Source organism: Anopheles maculipalpis, chromosome 3RL, assembly GCF_943734695.1.
Source record: "Anopheles maculipalpis chromosome 3RL, idAnoMacuDA_375_x, whole genome shotgun sequence".
In the NCBI taxonomy this organism is placed as follows: Eukaryota; Metazoa; Arthropoda; class Insecta; order Diptera; family Culicidae; genus Anopheles; species Anopheles maculipalpis.
In genome coordinates, this window is record NC_064872.1 from 13,242,536 (window position 1) to 13,262,533 (window position 19,998).

A 19,998-nucleotide genomic window follows, 5' to 3' on the forward strand; every position below is an offset into this window, starting at 1 on the left:
TATCATGTTTGCCGGTCCCTGGTTTAAAGCGTAAACGTAAACAAGCACACAGCACACGAAAATCTTCCTGCCAGCCACATAATCGATAGCTGCGAGGAGAGCTAATCCCCAAACTCACATACGAAATCAAAGGCACGTGACTGTAGGAATGCCTGTTGATTGCGTCATTCCATCAATGCTGGGTAGATAGATGGACAGCTGTCCAAGTTCTAATCGAGGGGAAGGATGAAATATGATCAGACTGGAAATTTGCATAAACAGGAGGTTGAAGGTTCAATCAATCAGAGAAACAAATTATGCCGTTTCCCCAAAAGCGAACAGAGCTTTGTTGTAGAATTTTTCGAAAGTTGCTAGTACTGCGCACAATCTTATCGCACTAAAGAATTCATGAATCGTTGCGGTGGTTTGCTACAGAAAAACCACACGAAATACGACTCCACGTCGCATCTTGCATTGCAAACTCCAAATGTTTCGTTCCTTGCCAGCAAACGGCCACGCGACACAACAAGCGCGTTCGTCGCTTAACGCTCATTTGAGTCTTTTCCCTGCTTCTCAGTGGAGGAGGTTACGATTGTAACAAAATATTTGTTACACATTCACGTTACAGTGTTGTTTTTCTTCAGGGTGTGCACCACCCACCTGCACCCTCAACCCCATTCGTCCCTTTAGCCTTTGTGGCTTATCGATTGTTTTCCTTGTGCAAACATACGCCTCTACACCGCCGGTTTCGTTTAGGAGGCGCATTTTATCGCCGGCTCTAGTTCCGCAACCGACTGTGTGTGGGTGTGTGTTTGCAGATTTTAATTAATTACTTAGCACTTCGTTACCCAGCAAAACGAGTGCAATAAAAGAGCAAAACCATATGCAGCCGCTAGAATTGTGCGCGGATTGGCGAGGAAACATATGGGAATTGAGGCTGACGCCTCATTCGGTGTGCGAGCTAATTGTAGAAACAACGCTTAAATAGCAATTGACATAGAGATGCACTGATTCAGCGAATCCCATCGTAAAAACGAGCGGCAAATTTAAATGGCAAAGATAACAACGTGCCTGAAACCGAGTGCTTCGCGTGTACGAGATAGTAATCATTCGTGGGGAGTTTTTTTTTCACATAATTAAGCAAATATGTTTGTCCATTCACATTGTATTTTAAACCAGGCAGCATCATTTGCTGGAAAGGTTTTAGTATAGTTCTTCATTTTGCTGAATTTTTATTTGTTTCCCAAGAACTCTTTAATTGCGTGTGTTGACTTTAAACTCTTCTAAACTAAACACGCTGATGAATTTCCCTCCCTTCGAACGCGCCACACCGCACCGCGAAAGGTCAAACTAGTGGTGACCATCATGCAATGCATCTCTCGCCGCAATTTGCACCCAAACGGCATTCGCATTGGCAAAGTTGTGATTTGAAGAAAAGAAAAAAAACGGAAAGTGACTACCGCAATTAGCCTACCATTTATCAAACCACTCTCAGCCAAAAGGAAGGGCAAGGGACGGTCGTTGCTCACAAATGTTCACATTATCACACAAAAGCTTCCGGAAATGGGATTGTCATGCCTGCCGGTGTGCAATTAAGTAAACGCACTGCATCAATGCGGTGATATTGCAACTGTATGCAGCAGTGAGAGTAACGTTTCGCCTTTGAGTTTGAAGCTCTCACGAGCTACAATCACAAGAAAAAAAAACTGCCCCGGGGGCGACAATTGGTATCGCTTTATTGAAACATTAATCATTGTTTGATAAAAATCGGAAGACCTTCTCGCGTTCTCGGCTGATAGATAGTGGCTTGTCAATCAATCATGGTTAAAGAGGAGCCCTTAGTGTGCGGTTAAGCGTCGATTCGACGTCATTGTAAACAGATCATGTGGTAGAACTAGTGTAAAGTTATCTTTATGATTGCATTAGACGAATCACCTATTTGCGATCGAATAATTGGAACGAAGCTACTATTTTCAATTAAATAACCTTAAAGTAAAAAAAGGCAACTGTGCTCTACCTTCAATGCTAATTTGGAGTAGCGAACCGGTGTGTGCCAGTAGAAGTAAACGTGGCTGCTTGCCTACACTTGCCATCTTCGGATACTAGTTGCGCCCGCCGATCGGGTGCATCGTAAATTGTCATTCCATATGCATCACACCTGACCCAGTACAGTCGGCTGACATTGAAGATCATCGACCGTTTTCTCCTTTTGTTATTGGCTGCATCTTTCCTCTCTACCCCTCACCAAGGATATAATGAGTAGCCATTTGCGAAGTGTCTTCGTTTAATCTGACCACAAGTGCATCCAAACGCCTTGTGCATTTTGTGTTGGCTTTAAACAACGCCAACCGATACCAAAAATGCTTATATGTGTGTACTGGCCTACGTGGCCAATGAGTGATGTCAATCTTTTTGAGTTTGAATTAAAATTATTGTTATTAATTTTGTGCGCTAATTACAATACAATTGCTTATTGCAGTACAATATCTCACTATAGTGAGCAGGTAGTTCTTATTCTCGCTGTGGTGAGAAGTATCTGTTCACTATAGTGAGATGATTTGATGAGGAGTTTGACATCACTGCATTGCACGAAAAGCCCGAACGCATGCAGCTCCGCTGCATGCAATCTGTTGCGTTCTGTTACAATCGGTGGTATTCAAATACAAACTTGTCCGTTAACATTTTTAAAGTCATCTTGTTCGTATCTAACAACAGCAATGTTCCCAATTTTTACAATTTTGTAAAAAGCCTATTTGAGCAACCGTTAACGGATGGGGGTTTTTGATTTGCCATTTGATGGCCGGCGTGATCAAGAAGAAGGTCGTAAGGCCATGAAGAAGTATGCATTGTGTGTACGGAATTGTTATTTTTATTATCAAACCTGCCTTAAAACAAGGCTTATTTCGGATGGCAATGGACATAAAGTGTCGATACACAAACTTGACACAACATACCCCAAAATATTACAGGATTTCCGAGAAGAAGCATTTCTGGACGATGGTCAAGATGATGTAGAGAATGGATAGGTAGAACTAGATAGGCAGATTTTGCTAATAGGGTGGTGCAACGTCAGCACGTGTTTCGGGGTCACGCTTGGCAAATATTTGAAAAAAACTGGCGAAATACATTTTTTTTTGTAATTTTATTACATTGCCAATTCTTCTCAGAACCACCAACGAATTGCCGCCAAAAACAATGTTTGCTATTTTTCTGTTTTTTTCTGAGTCGATACATGAACAATTTCATCTTCGACATAGGCATCGGGCGTTGGATAACTATTTCCAATCAATCCTTTCTTCTACTCGCCATAGCGATAGAGCCCGAATTTTCATATCAACTGGTGCTCAAGGTCTATAATTTCAGTACATTATTTTAATAAAATCCATATTCACTTCGTGTTTTTGATTTCTCATGTCTTATTCTGAATATTTAGAGCTCTGCGATAAGTCGCATTGTCCGTTGATCGTCAACAAAAATTAGTAAAATAATAAAAACAACTATAACCTAAACAACCTGTGTTTGAGTTTGAGTTAGCAAGTTAAGGAGAAATACTCGAAATAATTTCCTTGTCCTCTTTTGATTAGAATCAATTTTCTAAATCATTCACTGATAGTTTCTTCCATTTGCATATCGGGATCATTGCGATTATATTTACTTATTAAGCAAAGTTAATTAGAATTGCGATCGCTGCCGATGGCAGAACAAAGCGCACTCAAACCACTTGGGGGTTCTTCAAACCCTGGGGCTGAAAAGTTTCAACACCCACCCCCAATTCTATTTTCAACTTACAAGACAACTTCTGCTGGAAAAGGGAAAACGGATACTGAGAGAACCTAAAGGTTCGATCTGCGATCTTCCGTGTGCGTCACTATACTGTTACCACTAAGCTCTAACAGCACCCTTACGACCCTATAGTTGATATGTGATATATTGGGTTGCCCACCGTAGGTCACAGGAGAGAATGGCGAGATTAATAATAAAAATGCTCTTTCTTTCTCTCTACCTCGCCCCGAGTGTTTTAACAGTCTGGCGACACCGCGACACCGAGAGCGAGATTCTTGATCATGTTTATGTTTGCAGTTTCTTCCGCATGAGAAAAACTTTCCAGTGTCTTCTATCTCTCCGAGTAATAAAATACAACAGTAGAAATTATATCACCATTAATTGTTTACTCTCTGACAATACGGCATTGGACCGTCATAATCAATTGTAAATAAAAATTGTTTACTTTCTCCAAATTTATACTTTTAGATTAAATAAAACATCTTAGAACCCAAGCCCAATTAAACTCAACACAAACAACAAAATGGGCTTCAATCTTGGAACGGAAGAGCTGTCTAACAAGTCGAGTGAACTTTGGCGGGCGTTACTTGCCGAATTTGTTGGTAAGTGAAAACGATCAGAAGAAGATCGTTACCGTGTGTGATAAATGTATTTACTTCTTCCCTTTTTCGGCTACTGCTTAAGGTATTTTTATATTAAACTTCTTCGCCTGTGCTGCTTGTACTCATGCGAACGGTGACAAAACGCTGATCTCACTCGCCTTTGGACTGAGCGTATTTATGGTCGTGATGGTAAGATCGTAGGCCAGGAAAGAGACACAAGTTGTTTGTTACCCTTGAAAAAGAAATTCAACTGACCTTGATTGGATTTTTTCTCATTTCAGTCGATCGGTCACATCAGCGGTGGTCACATCAATCCCGCTGTCACCGCAGGAATGCTGGTCGCCGGCAAAGTCAGCGTGATCCGTGCCCTGCTGTACGTCGTCGCGCAATGTGCCGGCGCCGTTGCGGCCACCACCACGCTCGACGTGCTGATACCGAAAAGCTACCACAACGGATTGGGTAACACGGGCCTGAAGGATGGCGTCACCGATCTGCAGGGATTGGGTTTCGAATTCTTCCTCGGATTTGTGCTGGTGCTGTGCGTGTTTGGTGTGTGCGATGACAACAAGCCCGATTCTCGCTTTGTTGCCCCGCTGGCCATCGGTCTGACGGTGAGTCTAGGCCATTTGGGTGTGGTCGAGTATACCGGTTCGAGCATGAATCCGGCCCGCTCCTTCGGTACTGCGTTCGTCACTGATAGCTGGGCACACCATTGGGTAAGTGCAAGTGGTTCTTTTGAAATAAAAAAAAAACCTCAGCGAAAAATGTTATTCTAAACGGTGCATTCAACATTCTTTGCAGATTTACTGGGCTGGACCAATTCTTGGAGGTGTTGTAGCGGCATTGCTTTACACGCAACTGTTTAAAGCACCGACCGTTAGCGATGCTTCTGAACGGTATCGAACCACCGCCGACGACAAGGAGGTAATGCTAAATTTGATGAAACATAGCGCGCTGGAAGAATCCGTTATCACTACCTAATGCAGAACCGATCTCAACCCGATCACGATCTCATCCCCACACTCATCAACTTCCTACGGTTTTAATGTTGTTGTGCTGTTTTTTTGCTTGTTTGTTTTATTGTTTTATTATGTTGTATATTTTTATTGTTTTTTATTCTTTAATTAAACTCATTATTTTATGAGCTTTTGTTTTTTTTTACTTTTAGTTGCAGTTCATTCATTTCGCTTCACCCTCTTACTCATCTTACTTACTATAAGATATGCAAAAAAATAATTCTAGAACAGTGTTTCTTGAATTGTTTTATCCTACTTGGGTTCCATTCTTTTCAATATTCAACCCTTTTTTTCTAGATGCGTCGACTGGATGGCAAGCACGACATGGCCTAACAACGGCCAGCGCACAATAGTTTCCTGCAAGCTCGTCTACGAAACTGTCACCATCGAACAGGTGTTGTTTCGTGCTGTACGTTTTACTATTTGACCTCATGTATGTGTTGATTCGTTCATTGCAATCGGTTTTTTCGTCAAATCGGTCAATCAAATGCGTGTTGCAAATTTAAGTTAAACTCCGTATCGTTGTATTAATCGTTGTTGGTAGCTTGATTTATTGCGAGATATAAAGAACAAGCGTATCACAAAGTTACTTTTAATAAACGTTTAGAAATAGGTATTACAAGTACTTTTTGGTGTATTTCTTTATTTAGTAACATAAACTTAACGAACCGTCTTTAAACATATAGAACAATCCTGTCCAGGTTTAATTTTTAAATCAACAAATAATTTGTTTGAAAATATTTAACAAACAATAACCCAGCTTTTGGTACAAATAAGCATCACGTTATGTCCTCCTCTCATTCTTTAAGTCCTTTGTTGTTTAACTACGCTACGCGGGGTTCTATATTACATTATTCTGTCAAAGTTAAGTATCTGGTCGATTCGGATTCTGGCTTCGTAGCAAGAAATCATACTCTGGGCCCCTGATATTCGTGTCGGGGGCCCCGAAAGCAGTTCGCCCTGTTACACTTATATCATGTACAGGGGCATCGGTGTCTCAATTGAAGGCAGCATGCCTTCATAGTACCTTTCATTTCTTATTTTGATGGTGATTGGCCCCGATATCCATCTCGCCAAGGGCCTCCAAACGGTTTTATCCGTCGCAGACGATTGCCTGCCTGCCGATCGTTTCAACTCCATGAGGTAAAGATGATGAGGTTCCATTCACAAAGCAAGGATCGTTCAGGCAATCCGGTAGCCTATTCGTGCATTGAAAGAATTGGCGAATAAATGGCTTCATACTCTAGCCCATTTAGCTAAGCGGAGGCCGGGTGTAGGCGACAGCGGTGCCGGTCTTCAAATCGGGCTTCACTAGACCCTTAACAAAAAAAAAAAGACGAACAGGACAGCCGTGTCAGGGCTCGTATCTGTAGAAGCCCAAAGGATGCAGATAAGGGATGGAAAATTTCTCATACATTTATTTGCGCACAGCAATATGCACATCTGGATGCCGTTGCTTATGCAACAAGATAACAAAGATAACAAACAAATCATTGCAAGATAATTTCTGTTAAATAATACTCTGCTTTCTAGCCAATTAGTACATTATCAGCCCACAATCTAATCTGAAGATGAGACCTTCAGTTAAAATATCAAGATAATGAAAAGTGTAAAATAATAGTAGAATAATATGTTTGTTTCCAGCACATCAAAGCACCAGGCAGGGTATTGGGAGGGTGCGCTCACCCTCCCAATAACACAAGGCTTAAGTTGTTGGTTGTGAGAGACGCTGATTTATATCTTATTTTAATTTCTATTCTTAACTGTCCGTAAATTCTAACCTAACACCTAATTTGTAATTTTGATTTGTACTAACAATCTTTTAAAGCAATCTAATCTAATAATAATTAAAGTAAATTCATTAATAAATTCACCGGCGTAAGAACTCACCGGCGTAAGAACGGTTTCCCAATTCTATTTTTAGCCGCGCTTAGCTTAGCATGCGTCTCTAGTGCAATCGAGTCAATTATATGCAGTCTCCTCAGGTCCTATGCTAAGCTTTGCTCTCTCTCTCTCTTTGCTGTGAAAGACGCTGATTTATATCTTATTTTAATTTCTATTCTTAATTGTACGTAAATTCTAACCACACCTAATTTGGAATTTTTATTTGAACAAGCAATCTTTTAAAGCAATATAATGTAATAATAACTAAAATAAATTCATTTATAAATTCATTAATAAATTCTCCGGCGTAAAACCGACTTCCCATTCTATTTTTAGCTGTTTTTAGGGCTTTTTAACTATTTTTCGCGCTAAGCTTGGCATGCGTCTGTAGTGCAATCGAGTCAATTATATGCAGTCTCCTCAGGTCCTATGCTAAGCTTTGCTCTCTCCTGGCCCAGGATGCTTAGAAACGTGGCACTATTGGAAATAGTGCCAGACAATTTCCCATCAGCGACAATGTTGGAAAACAAAAAAACATATCAAAATACTCTGGAATTTAGGAAGCTACTCCAGCTCTGATAAGAAACATGATAACAGAGTAGACAGAAGACGTAAAGACTGCGGGGTTGGTCTGTTTTTTTTTTAACAATTAAGTCTACACAGAACTGATAACGCACAACGAGGTGGCTTTATTTGGAGCATACACTTTATTTTCAAGCAAATATTTAAACAGTACTAAGCAACAATCTTTACAAGCAAATACAACAAGTCAAGGAATAAATCCTGTATCTAAATAGATTTGGATAATCGCTTTGGAGGTTGCGCACTACGCTCACTAAACAGTCATACATGCAGCTTTCATCGGCTACACCACCACTTAACTACAGATTATTGTTTCGCAAACGAGCAAAGAGCACTCTCTGGTTGAAATAGACTTGTTTTGGGGTTTTACGTTTCCGACCGCAAACACCTTCAGTCTGTTACGCCTAGTACGCAGTTTCGACGACGACATCGAACACCTTTATATCGCCCTGTATGTAAACCGCTTCCACCAGCCGTGGATTATCCCGGAACACAAACTCCGCGATAAGTTTGTCGTTGAGCGAAACCTGATAGCTAACATCCGTACAGGCAATCTGCAGATGGAACGCTTTTCCAGGCGCAAAATCAGTCATATTCTCCGATCGTTCTTCCCGATCCCACTTGCCATTGAGCCACGAGTTCCGGCATATCACATGCCGTCCGCCGACACTGCCAAAGCGTGGATTCAGATGAAACAGTACATTTGGATGAGGCCACACGTACGCACTGCTCTGTAAGTTTAGGTAAAACGAGTGTGGCAACAGCTTCACACGTCCGTACAGGTGCAGCTTGCGCCCGTTGGTGAACGGTTCCTGCAGCACACCGGTGTAAGGCATCGGTTTTCCATCCACTTCCGGCAGCGAACGGGGTACACTTGCCGCTTCCGGGGACTGTTGACGGATAAGCTCCAGCTCCAGCTGAGGGTAGCATTCCATGTAGCATTGATCTACGGCCACCTCGCGCACATCACCCTTCACCTCCAGCGTGGTTATCTTCCGATACGGCAACCGATGCCGGAACGCATTAAAATGTCGCCCATTGACGCATATAAGAAACTCCTTGTCCGTTACCAGCACCTGCACGGCAAAGCGTTGGCCACGGTGCAAGTTGAACGATAGCGGTGACGCGACCTCCTCCTTACCCCAGCATCCCTTTACACGGCAGTTCCGTACGATGTAGTTCTGTGGCAGGCGTGGGTTAAAGTGTAGCGCGACGTCACCATTTTTCAGCAGCAAGTTGATGGAAAACCGCTCACAGGTCAGCTGTATCGTTCCGCTAATGACGAAACACAGCCCTGGCGATACTTCGGTAATGTTTTCCACCGTGTGCACCACCTCCGTCGACGAACTCTTGTCAAGGCTGACGGAACCAGGCGACGAAACTTCATGGTAAGCAAAATCGCAACTATCCAGCGATTCCGTGGACATCTCGATCGCTCCGGTTGTGGTGGCCGATTCGATAGTGCTACGATCACAGCAGCCTTGACCGTTCAGTATACTGGCAGTGGTTGGATAGTAACGTTGCAAAAGGGCCTCAAACTGGCGCTGGTTACGGGTCGAGGCCAACTGCGATTTGCATTCCGTCCACGAACTACCACGACAATCAAGTAGCGCACTGCCGTAAGCTAGCAAGTCGTCGCCAATACTAAGGGCCAAGCAGACGAACACGGCCATTCGGGCTAGATTGTTGGCCGCTCCATGGTGATGGAAATGGTGCACACACAGATGCAGTTACGGCGCAGTAAAAAAACGCACACTTGACGTCACTTTTAGTTGCGCACTGTTTGTTTGTTTGTGTGTAGGGTAAGTAATACAATCTTGTAACTACACTACTATCTCCTCGTAATACTGACCGTTCCTTGTAAGTTTGCGAATGGAGGCGCAAATGGAGAAGGAAAAACAAACGATCAAGTGTGTGAGTTTGTTTACGTTTGTAGCATAAATGACAGTTCTCTGTAACAGGGTGTGTCGGAAATAGCCGTAAAATGATGAGCAGCAAAAGCAAGCAAAAGAAAATGCGCCATTTGAACTTGTTTCAAGTGGTAGGAAAGAACGGGGTAGTTGTAACAAATTCAGCACCAGAAAGAATTGACGTGGTCAATACCAGCACACAATAACAGTAATTGTACAAAGGCGCGGCGAAAAGGTGTGAAGATTGTTTAGTGTTGGGAACTCCGGAGTAGATTCATAAACCCACTCCGACTCCGACGCATTAAAACCGGTTTCAACCCCGAAAACAGATGAAAATCGTGGACAACTCTAACTGAGGTAGTATCTCAACAATGTTGAAATGGATGAAGTACTCCATTGGATATGAATTACAATTCCTATGCTCAGTCACGCTTCAGGCGAACGGCTAATGCAGTGTCCAAAAGAGTTTAGTTTGCGAGTTTTTCAAAATTAAAATGCCCTTTAAAGTGTAGCAAATTCATCATAACAAGGTACATTACACTTAACTCTGCTAGCTACAATTTATTATATATACTAAAATGAAATACTAGAACGTTTTTTAAGGTACTGACGTTGGCAGAATGATTAAAATACGTTGATTACTTGTTACTTTCGTAGAATTGCTATCCTACCGACACTAATACTATACGGAAATTTGAATAAAATCATATCGTTCGAAATATGTTAACGGATAAAATACAAAACAAATCAAACGTTCCTCAATGAAATGAATTAAAAATAAACCAAAATTCGTAAATACTAGTTAAGCCTACGACCGTAAGCAAGACCGACCGATCCAGCTACAGGTTAGGGCAGCTAGTTAAGTTAAGCCTACGATTTTCCCTTAAGCTGGGCCGCCCGGGCAGCCACCTCCTCCTTGCTAATCTTTTGTACCTTTATCATCTTGCCACCAATATTTACCACCGATGTGCCTTTCGTGACTTCCGACTTTGCAACACGCTTCAGATTGATGCTGCTGGCGGTGACATTAGGAGCAGCAGTTGTGGCCGTCGAACTTGCTACTATTGCACCAACCTTTACCTGTTGCTGTGGATTGGTGGTTTTTCCTTTCTCTTCGATTACACGAATCATCGATGGATTTAGCGTTTTTCGGCTCAACGCTGGCCGTTTGCTCGGTGCTACATCATCCGATTCTTCGCTGTTCGCTTCTGCCGGACGCTTCATGCCCGCTACGGGTGGCTCCTTCGGTGCGTACGTTCTTTTTATCATCCACGACTTTGAATCGGGTATTTTGGATGTCGGTTTGGTGGTGGTGGGTGGATTTTTGGCTGATGCGGTCGTATTCTCTTGTCCCTCCACTTTTACCTCCTTTAGGCGATCTTTGGAAAGTTCTATGGCACTGGCACTTCGTTTCAGATCCTTTTTAACCTCCACCATCGGTTTTGCGATCTTTGTTGGAAGAATGGAATGTCTCGGTGGAATCGTTTTCAGATTACCACCACCTTTCACAACTGCCTGTGGCTCAGCTGCGACGTTCTTTGCCGGATCATCTGGTTTTACTTTCGGCGGTCTTCCAGGTCCACGCTTCTGAGGTATGGTTGTGGATGGAAGGGTTGCAGGTGCAATAGACTTAACGCTCTCAGTCGCTTGTTTTGCTTCTAATTTGACTTTCAGCTGCTCAGTGGATCCACCACTACTGCTTGATGCGGTAGTAATGGTTGACAATGAGGAGGTTGGTTTCGTAACCGTTACGCCTTTGGGTAGCTTTTTCAATGCATCCGACACATTCCTTTGAGCAATTTTCTTCTCCACTGCTGCTTCGTTTCGCTTGTAGAATTCTTCCATACGCTGTTGACGTGATGCCTTACTGTCGTCCGGTTGTACTGCGATAGTTTGAGATTTTTTCTGTTGTGAAGAACCGGTGACGGTTGTACTTGGCACTGGCTTGGTCATTGCTGGTTTTTTAGTTACTGTTGGTGCAGCAGCTGGTGCTGCTGGTGCTGTTGGGGTTACTTTTTTAGGTGTTCCTTGCGTTGGGGATGGCTTGGGAGTATCATTTTTCTGGATGTCTTTCGGTTTTTGGGTTGTTACTTCAATTTCTGTGATTTCAAAAGTCTGCGAATTGTTTAATGGGTCGGGGACTAGTGTTGATTCATCTGTGAAGAATTGAACAAATGAATTATTGTAGAAACGTTAAAGACTTATTTATTTTTTTAGTGAGCAGATGCTTTTTACTATAGTGAGAAGTGAGATAGCAAATGTGCTAATCCTTACCTTCTTGGAGATACATGCTGTCCAAAATGTCCTCCTCTAACATCGTTTCGTACTCCAAAACGTCGTTGTTAGCTTGGGCCGATTCCGTTGCGTCCGTCGACTCTATTTCCAGCATTTTTTCACCCGACGACGAAGCCGGTGGCACGCTATCGTCCTCTGACATGACAATGGAAAATTGATTTTCGGGCAGTTCGTACGCCAACTCGTTCGCGTGACATTCCGAACAGTGATTGTTCAGTGCTCGTTCGCTCGTGTACATCAAGTCACAATAATCACACGCATAATGCGGTTGGTCCGCGTGCGTCCTGATATGCTCCGTGACCGAATCGACACTATCGAACGGTTCACGGCACAGCGGACAGATAAGACTCTGCACCGCGTGCTGTGCCGAATGGTACACCAGTTCGTCCATACTGTTCAACAGTTCGTTACAGTCGGCGCATTTGTACTCGCCACGGCCATTGTGCCGCCGGAGATGGCGTGAAAGGTGATGGCTAAGCAGGAACGATTTGTTACAGAACCGGCACGGATACGGACGATCGCCGGCGTGCGTTGCCAGATGGCGGGACAGCTTGCCAGCGGTCAAATAGCTCTGTTCGCAATATTCACACTGGAAGGGTAGCTTTTCCTTGTGCACAATTTCGTGCCTTTCGAGGCCCTGCTTGTAGGCAAACCGTTTCGGGCAAAGGGTACACTTGAAGGGACGATTCTTTTCGTGGTTTTCGATGTGTTTGTTAAATTCGTCCAACGAAAGGAATGAGCGGTTACAGTACGTGCACAGCTCTTTCGGTTCATCCTTGTGTTTCGCTTGATGGCGTGTCAGTAAGGTTGAGCGCGAAAACGAGGCACGACAAATTACACAAATGTACGGCCGTTCGCCGGTGTGCGTTGCCACATGCTTGGCCAGATCGTACTTGGAAAAGAAGCGCTTGTCACACTCTTCGCACGGATGGTTGCGTTCCCGTTTGTGTGACAACAGATGTATGTCCAGCAGCTGCTTCAATGGGTACGTTTTCTGACACTCGGGACAGGGAAATACGTCTGTTTTGTTGGTAGCCGGTGGTTCTACCATTTCGTAGCTCATTATCATCTCTACCGTGCCGTCGCCGGTAGAGATAAACTCTTCCTCAACCTTGGGAACCACCGCATTGGCCAGTTTATTCAGTATGATTGGTCCATTGATGACTTTGTTTTCCTGCACCATCGTTTCCTTCTTCATCCGTTGCTTTTTCTCCTCTTGGGATCCTTTGGGCGCTTCACTGTTGGCCATGGTAATGACATCTACTTCCTTCGCACGCTTTGGTAATGGGGTGGATGTCATGAGTGGCTTGCGGGCTGAATTATTATTCTCCTCGCTGCCCACCGACAGCACCGTCCCGGTTTTGCCAGCCATTTTGGGAATGCCCAGATTGTCGAAATTAATTTTCTGACCCAGTTTAATATTTTTCAAATCATTGGGGCTGAGCTTTATAATGTTGATTTTCTTTTCCTTTTCGACTAAACTTTCCGTACTTCTTGACTGAGCCGGTCCGGATCCGGGAGATTTCGTCGTACGGAGTGGTGATTGTTTCAAATTTGGCTGCAACGGTAAACGCAAAGTTTAAAATTTAAATTTTTATGTGTACGGTCGTATTTATGGCTGAATACTGTATGCTATAATCGTTCACGTCAAATTCGGTGCGACAGCGCCGTCGATTTATGGCAGGCAGCAAATTTTGTTTGTATTTGGAGTTTGGAAACTATTCCTAAATATATTAATTGGCTTCCTACTTACCAACAACGTTGCTAACTCTTTCGGAAGCAATAACGGCTTCGGCCAAATGCCAGTGGAAAGGAATGTTTTCAGCTGCGTATCGGCGTTGTTGCACATCTGCTTGAACTGGTAGCAATAATTCATGAGCGTACGACAATTTTCACAAATCATCCCCGGCATGCCATCCTCTCTGTAAACCTAATTGGAATGAGAGAAGTTCAGTTATGAGAATCATTTTGGTTTCGACTAAAATACACTTATTTCAAATATAACCGCCTCCCGGAGGCGAAATGTTGCTCCACGGAAACGAACCACACCAGGTGCGCGGAAGGACGCCATCTTTGTTTTAGCTTGCTACATTTCCCCGGCGCTGGCTAGCAAGCAAAATCGGAACCTCGTAGTCGAATCAATGTTTTCCTTCACGGATCACCTTTCCGGACCACATTAGGCGCAGAACGGTAACTTGTTTGCATTCCATTCCCCTTACGTACATACCTCTATTCCCACACAAGCCATTATTTGCAGCGCAAGTGGCGTTGTTTTGTTCTGCTCCGGCGGTACATAGATGGAACTCAGCCGTACGCTCTGGGACAAACAGAAGCGGCACGTTTGGCTCGCTTTTAACCGTTCCGCACGCATGTTTTCTCGCACAATTTCCATCACGAGCACTACACACTATCAAACAGACACTTTTGATTCGGTTAGAAAAAACAATAGCTTTAGCGGTGGACGGACACACAGCGAGTACGCAGCTCGGGCCTACGTGCAAAACAACAATGATTATGGTAAAGCTGCTTCCCAGAAGCGTAGATCGGGCAGTTGATGTGTGAAACGGCTAAATCGGGTACTTTCGCCGTGGGAAACTGCGCGTGCTGCTCGATCAGACGTTAGGAGAGCGAAATTGTTTGAAATAATTTAAATGGTTTGATATTGTAGAAAGATAATAACAGTACAAAACTTTCTGCGACTTCTGAACTTCTGCTGATGTTAATGTTTGATACTGCTGCTAGTCCTGTGTTGCAGAGTATAATCGGTACACGAGTGCAAACTATACCGTCATGTAGATATCACGATGAGAAAACTGATTAGAAAATGCTCACTGGGTTCTTTGTTGTTTTATTTATCTCTTTGAATGTTTGCTAAACCACAGTTTTGTACAAATAAATAATAATTACAACTATTTTTTGTATTTCTGCTTTTCGCTGTGCTAAAAACAAATACTCGAAAAGGCGAAAATGGTCTGAAAACGATGATGGCGAATTGTCAATTTGAAAACATCAACATGTGCAGGGATGGTAAATTACGAATGTTGAACAAAACGGTTAAATACATAATGTTTTTTGAGTAAAATTTCATTGAAAGTTTTAATTTCTTCTTCAATTTATAAACGAAGTTGATGATCTAATTGCCATCAAACAAATTCAAATAAAAGCCAGTTAGCAACTCTTGTATTGGTTCGCCACACCTGACGTAAACAAACGCAAGAAAACGTGCTTTTCATTTTCAGATTCGTTGCGCTGCTGTTAGCTCTCCGTGTATTGTTCCTCAAAATGGAACCTACTGCTCCGATCGACCCAGCAGCATACTTCGACAGCTATGAAGATCTTAAGGTAAGGTTTCCGTTCAAAGTACACGTTTGCAAAAATTTACACCCGCGTCGTGCTTCGTTCTACACAGGTGCACGAAATCATGCTTACCGATCAACCGAGACAGGCTGCCTACCACAAAGCGATCCTCGAAAACCGGGCCCTGTTTGCGGGCAAAACCGTACTCGACGTTGGTGCCGGTACGGGCATTTTGTCGATATTCTGTGCCCAGGCAGGTGCGAGCAAAGTGTACGCTGTGGAAGCATCCAACCTGGCCCGGCTAGCCCGCACAGTGGTGGAGGAAAACAAAATGCAAGCTGTGATAGAAGTAAGCGAGTGTAAGGTGGAAGATTTTCAGCTTCCCAACGGCGAGCGGGTCGATATCATCGTATCCGAATGGATGGGTTTCTTCCTGCTGCACGAGGGTATGCTCGATTCGGTAGTGTACGCGCGTGATAAGTTTCTCAAACCGAACGGACTGATGTTTCCCGATACGGCCACACTGTTCGTTGCACCCTGCCGGGTTCCATCACGGTTTGATCAATGGGACAACGTGTCCGGTGTTAGTATGCATTGCTTTGGCCGTGCTTTACGAGAGCAAAATTCGGGCAATCCGGAAGTGTTATCCGTTGCGGCTGAGCATCTACTTCACGAGGGACACATTATGGCTTGGTTCGATCTGATGGAAGTGACGTCCGAAGAGTTAAACAGCATTGAGGTGAAGGATGTGCTTGTTGCACAGCGGTCGGGTAAGCTGCAAGGATTTTGCATCTGGTTCGATTGTACCTTTCCGGGAGACGAAACGGAACAGCAGCAACTTTCCACGAACCCATCGGCACCGCCAACACACTGGAAGCAGATCGTTATCCCACTGCCGGAAGATTCCTGTGAAGAATTGGAGGAGCGTGACCCGGTAGCATTCAGTCTATCGATGACACGTAACAAGGAAACAACGCGAAGGTAACGATCATTGCCAAGAAAATATGATTTCTGTGAAATCCGACTTAACACACTCTTTCCTCCACGCAGGTATGACCTTCAGCTAACGTTGCTTGATCCGGAAAAGGAGGAACATCATTTGCCGTGCGAATGTCATATGACCAAATGTATTTTAATGAAGACCCACCTCGAGAAGATGCAAGTCGATTAACAAACTATGCAAACAAGTGGCAAATAAATAGGACTTGGTTCCTGCGCCTTACGATGCGCTTGTTTGAGTATTCGAACTGAACCAATGATTAAAATCCAAACGAAGCAATAATTGGGATAGCGGTGCACTGCTCGGTCCCGCCTTGAGTCCGATCAACAGCTTCAGCAACGAATCCACATGATTCATGAATCTGCAAGAAAGGAAGGGCCAAACATTCAGCATTTGTTTGACTGACGGAGATAGTTTTGAGGGGAAAAAGGGACAAATACAAGCACGAGACAAATTGAGCTTTTCCACGGATACGATGGGACTTTTTACTCGATAGAATAATAGAAACTTTTCAACTTACCCCTGCTCGTATGTTAAAAACTCCTGTCGTTCCACCTTCGTCATCGGATCCTTGCAGAGCAAACAGAATGTGCAGAACCGGTCAACAATCGAAAGAATGCTGTCCAAAATCGTTAGCACCGGATTTTCCTGCACCTGTATTACGCCCGCCATCGTGGTGGTGCTAAGAGAGGAAGGTTCCCCACTGTTCGAACTGGTCAGCAAAAAGCACAAACTAAGCACGTTTGCCTGAAAGATCGTATGTGCTCGCTGAATGCGCTCGAAATCTGCCTGCTTGGCCGAGTTGGCGATCGCTGCCATCAGGATGGCAAACTGACTTTCCAGCACGTCCACCTGCAGATAGTACTGCAGATTGTTGATCAGAAACATAAGCTTGTTGCGCAGCTGTACCACTTCCGAATTGTGCTTCATGCGCCGTTCCCGCTGGTAAGACCAAATCTGCAGCAAATCGTGCTGTATTTTCTTGATGCGCAGCAAAAACCGAAACATTTCATTGTATCGCTCGAGTATGCGGGGCGAGAAGAGTAGGTGCAGTGGCCACTTCACCCTGTACTTTAGCATAATATGTCCGACGGCACTTTTTGTCTCGTAACAGAAACTATCCTCGACCTCATCCTTGCCGGGCAGTTCGAACGAAAACTGATCAATGTCTTCGCCAACGTTAATACTGTTAGCGGCCAGCTGCAGGGCGCGGTTTAAGTCGCGCGTAGTACCATCATTAATTTCCTTCCCGATGAGCAGCTTGAGCGATTGCGTTTGGGTGAGAAATTCGGAAAACAGTTCACCCCGACCGAGGAGAAAGAAATCTTTCATCAGCCGTAGCTGACGTTCCAGGTCCGCCTTTTCGATTACTATCATCGACATGTGCTTCGTGACTTGTTCCTTAATTTCGTCGACCAAATGCTCGAACTTGGTCACGTTGAGATTTTCCTCGTTTTGTAGCTGATGGAACTTTCTGAACAGTTCCTGTTCGTGTTCACCCCAGAGATTATCCTTTCCGGCGGCCGCAGCTAATGCTGCTCCCTTTCTGCCTTTCGAATCACCTCCAGTGCGCGAACCGGAGCTCCGGTCAGCAATCTGTTGCCGTGGATCGAAGTGACACATAAGGACGGTTTGTCCAACGAACAGTACCTTCTCGGCCCAGCTTGCAGGGAAATAGTAGGGTAACATTTCCCGCCGAATTTCGTATCGCCACAGTTCTGAGTTGATGCTAGCGCTGTCCGACGTATTAACGGACGTGTGGGTCGGAGGCTGCGACGCAGCACCGCCAGTAGTGATGGAAGTTTTTGGATTGCTTTCGACCTGCTGGATGAAAAATTCTCCATAGTGGTCAACAAACTTGCCGTGCATCAGCCAACCGTACAGCTGTTTCAAGAATATGACGTAAACGGATTTTTGTATGCTGCAAATGGGACAAAAAACGTAGATAAAATTATGCAAACTGTACTGAAGCGGAAGTCGGGGCAAGTAAAGAGGCGAAATTAGGACCTTAGAGGTCATTGACAAAAAAGGTTCAGGCTGTGTACTCACATTTTCACCGCCTGGTAGTTGGCATCGTTACCATGCAGACAATGCTGCTGCAGGTAGGGTAGCAGCGCACAACCGTGAATTCTTTGTGTCACAACACCACTGATCAGCTGCAGCAAAAATCCGAACAAAGACCGATACTGGTTCACTTGATGGAAGATAAACATCAACGAAAGGTTCGGTCGCTTCAGATACTTTGCCTCCAGCTCTACCACAAGATCCCGGTACGGTTTCACCACCAGTTCCAACCCATCAACAAACGCCTGCAGATAGAGCCCTTGCGGGAGTGGCTCTTCGGTCGGTTTTTGCTGCTTCGGCTTAAGCAATCCGGCCGTCAACGTACCATACTGTTGGACAAACTTTTTTATCTCCTTGTACTGGTTTGCTATACGAATCAGTTCCTCGAGGATGTGTATTTCACCCGGATGCAGGAATGTCGAAGCTACCTCCGGAATCTACAACGGGAAGTAACCAATGCGTCGGTCGCAGTAAGCAACTGAAGCTCCATTTATCGGACAATTTTCTTACTTACGGTAAAGTTTTCAATCGGCAGTTCGGTGTTTGAAGAGAACAGCGTGAACAGAATATCGTGAATCATTTTCAGATGGTGTTTTATCGTGCCGACCGGCGTCCTGCTCAAAAACGCAAAACCAAAACAATAAATAAAGCTTTTTTTGCACGAAGCTGTCATCGCCGCGTGACAACCGCGTTTGACATTTCGAAAAAAAGCAAGTTCGTCCGAACAGACGCGGGCTAAAATGGCGAAAAGTTTACCGGCGCGCGTGTTTTGAAGAAATAGTTTTGGTGAATATCAAGTGCATTTGCGGTGGTTGCGTGTTGTTGTGGTACAGTATTGTAGTTTTACATTTTACAAACTAGTGGAAAGTGAAATCGTCATAAGTTTTAAGGTGTGCGAAGTAGTGGTGGCTGCGTGTAGTAGATTGGGAGAGTTCGGCCGAAACGACGTGAGCAAATGTAGTGAAAAGGTTTGTGACGCTCTTGTTTTTAGAAAAGTTTTTAATGAAAATCAAGTGTTTGTGCAGTGTTTTGGTGTGATTGTGGTACAGTAATGTAGTAAATGTTACAACTAGTGCCCAAGTGAAATCGCCACATGCTTTAAGTTGTGTGAAATAGTGTTGGCTGGGTCTAGTGAACCGGCGCAGTGGACTGCGCAGTAAAAGGTAAGGTTATGTCCGAAGGTCCGAAGCGCACTGTTTGCGCAACTTTTATGACGACAAAACGTATCGTTTGTAAAGAAATAATAGTAAATAAGGATCAATTTGCTTTCTATTTTGCAGGTTAGTAAGCTGGACATTCATATTGAACTGCAAGAAATGTGCAGTCATACACCTAATCACCGGCAGAAACATAAGCTGTTGTTAGGGAGGATGTTCCAGGAATTCCAGACCAAGTAATAATACACATCCATGCAACTCGTTGTGACTATTGAAATCAATGGTCCACCTTTAATGGTGTTACTATTTGTGATATAGCAGAATTCGCACACCTTTTTCTTGGGTACGAATTCTTCTCTTCAAAAACTCCTTCAAACAGAGGCGGATTCAGTCCTGCTGTGGCCCTCAGAGGGAGTGGTGTAGGTTGAA

The 19,998-nt window shown here is 44.0% G+C and overlaps 8 protein-coding genes across 14 annotated transcripts in view; 3 read left to right on the top strand and 5 right to left on the bottom strand.

Annotated features, from left to right (window-relative positions):
- Positions 1-19,998, bottom strand: part of LOC126564970 (D-3-phosphoglycerate dehydrogenase) — a 483,268-nt gene that overhangs the window by 276,487 nt on the left and 186,783 nt on the right. The window lies entirely within an intron of this gene.
- Positions 1-19,998, bottom strand: part of LOC126565253 (aquaporin AQPAn.G) — a 149,015-nt gene that overhangs the window by 122,277 nt on the left and 6,740 nt on the right. The gene's annotated exons all lie outside the window — the stretch shown is intronic.
- LOC126565418 (proteasome subunit beta type-2) overlaps positions 1-19,998 on the top strand; it is a 549,154-nt gene that overhangs the window by 69,883 nt on the left and 459,273 nt on the right. The window lies entirely within an intron of this gene.
- On the top strand, positions 4,286-5,744 carry LOC126565243 (aquaporin AQPcic). 2 transcript variants are annotated; one of them, XM_050222403.1, is made up of 5 exons: positions 4,286-4,364; positions 4,447-4,553; positions 4,646-5,080; positions 5,166-5,288; positions 5,678-5,744. In XM_050222403.1, the coding sequence occupies exons 1-5, from the start codon at positions 4,286-4,288 to the stop codon at positions 5,711-5,713; spliced, it is 780 nt and encodes a 259-aa protein (XP_050078360.1). In that variant the 3' UTR covers positions 5,714-5,744. The 2 variants fall into 2 exon arrangements, with proteins under 2 accessions (XP_050078360.1, XP_050078359.1); XM_050222402.1 differs by lacking the exon at positions 5,678-5,744 and having other exon boundaries at positions 5,166-5,345.
- Positions 8,251-9,591, bottom strand: LOC126564742 (galectin-6-like). The gene has a single exon (XM_050221840.1). It carries the CDS (start codon positions 9,517-9,519, stop codon positions 8,251-8,253), a length of 1,269 nt encoding a protein of 422 aa, XP_050077797.1. The 5' UTR covers positions 9,520-9,591.
- Positions 10,627-19,998, bottom strand: part of LOC126563976 (uncharacterized) — a 333,716-nt gene continuing 324,344 nt past the window's right edge. Inside the window, exons 2-5 of the mRNA XM_050220858.1 lie at positions 14,279-14,472; positions 13,805-13,981; positions 12,031-13,609; positions 10,627-11,912 (exon numbers count right to left, since the gene is read on the bottom strand). Of these exons, the coding sequence (XP_050076815.1) occupies positions 10,627-11,912; positions 12,031-13,609; positions 13,805-13,981; positions 14,279-14,443 (3,207 nt within the window). The 5' untranslated portion in view covers positions 14,444-14,472. The remainder of the gene's footprint in view (positions 11,913-12,030; positions 13,610-13,804; positions 13,982-14,278; positions 14,473-19,998) is intronic.
- On the top strand, positions 15,326-16,525 carry LOC126564949 (protein arginine N-methyltransferase 6). The gene is made up of 3 exons (XM_050222079.1): positions 15,326-15,393; positions 15,461-16,329; positions 16,399-16,525. The coding sequence occupies exons 1-3, from the start codon at positions 15,334-15,336 to the stop codon at positions 16,517-16,519; spliced, it is 1,050 nt and encodes a 349-aa protein (XP_050078036.1). The 5' UTR covers positions 15,326-15,333; the 3' UTR covers positions 16,520-16,525.
- Positions 16,568-19,998, bottom strand: part of LOC126564236 (gamma-tubulin complex component 4 homolog) — a 68,762-nt gene continuing 65,331 nt past the window's right edge. The window contains exons 2-5 of the mRNA XM_050221225.1: positions 18,927-18,998; positions 18,398-18,849; positions 16,869-18,269; positions 16,568-16,709 (exon numbers count right to left, since the gene is read on the bottom strand). Of these exons, the coding sequence (XP_050077182.1) occupies positions 16,568-16,709; positions 16,869-18,269; positions 18,398-18,849; positions 18,927-18,992 (2,061 nt within the window). The 5' untranslated portion in view covers positions 18,993-18,998. The remainder of the gene's footprint in view (positions 16,710-16,868; positions 18,270-18,397; positions 18,850-18,926; positions 18,999-19,998) is intronic.

Excerpts from the sequence above, each read along its gene's own strand:
- LOC126565243 (XM_050222402.1), top strand. The coding sequence starts at position 4,286 with ATGGGCTTCAATCTTGGAACGGAAGAGCTGTCTAACAAGTCGAGTGAA. Across the intron at positions 4,365-4,446 it reads GTTACTTGCCGAATTTGTTG|GTATTTTTATATTAAACTTC; the intron begins GTAAGTGAAAAC and ends CTACTGCTTAAG. Across the intron at positions 4,554-4,645 it reads GCGTATTTATGGTCGTGATG|TCGATCGGTCACATCAGCGG; the intron begins GTAAGATCGTAG and ends TTCTCATTTCAG.
- LOC126564742 (XM_050221840.1), bottom strand. The coding sequence starts at position 9,519 with ATGGCCGTGTTCGTCTGCTTGGCCCTTAGTATTGGCGACGACTTGCTA.
- LOC126564949 (XM_050222079.1), top strand. The coding sequence starts at position 15,334 with ATGGAACCTACTGCTCCGATCGACCCAGCAGCATACTTCGACAGCTAT. Across the intron at positions 15,394-15,460 it reads ACAGCTATGAAGATCTTAAG|GTGCACGAAATCATGCTTAC; the intron begins GTAAGGTTTCCG and ends CGTTCTACACAG. Across the intron at positions 16,330-16,398 it reads AACAAGGAAACAACGCGAAG|GTATGACCTTCAGCTAACGT; the intron begins GTAACGATCATT and ends TCCTCCACGCAG.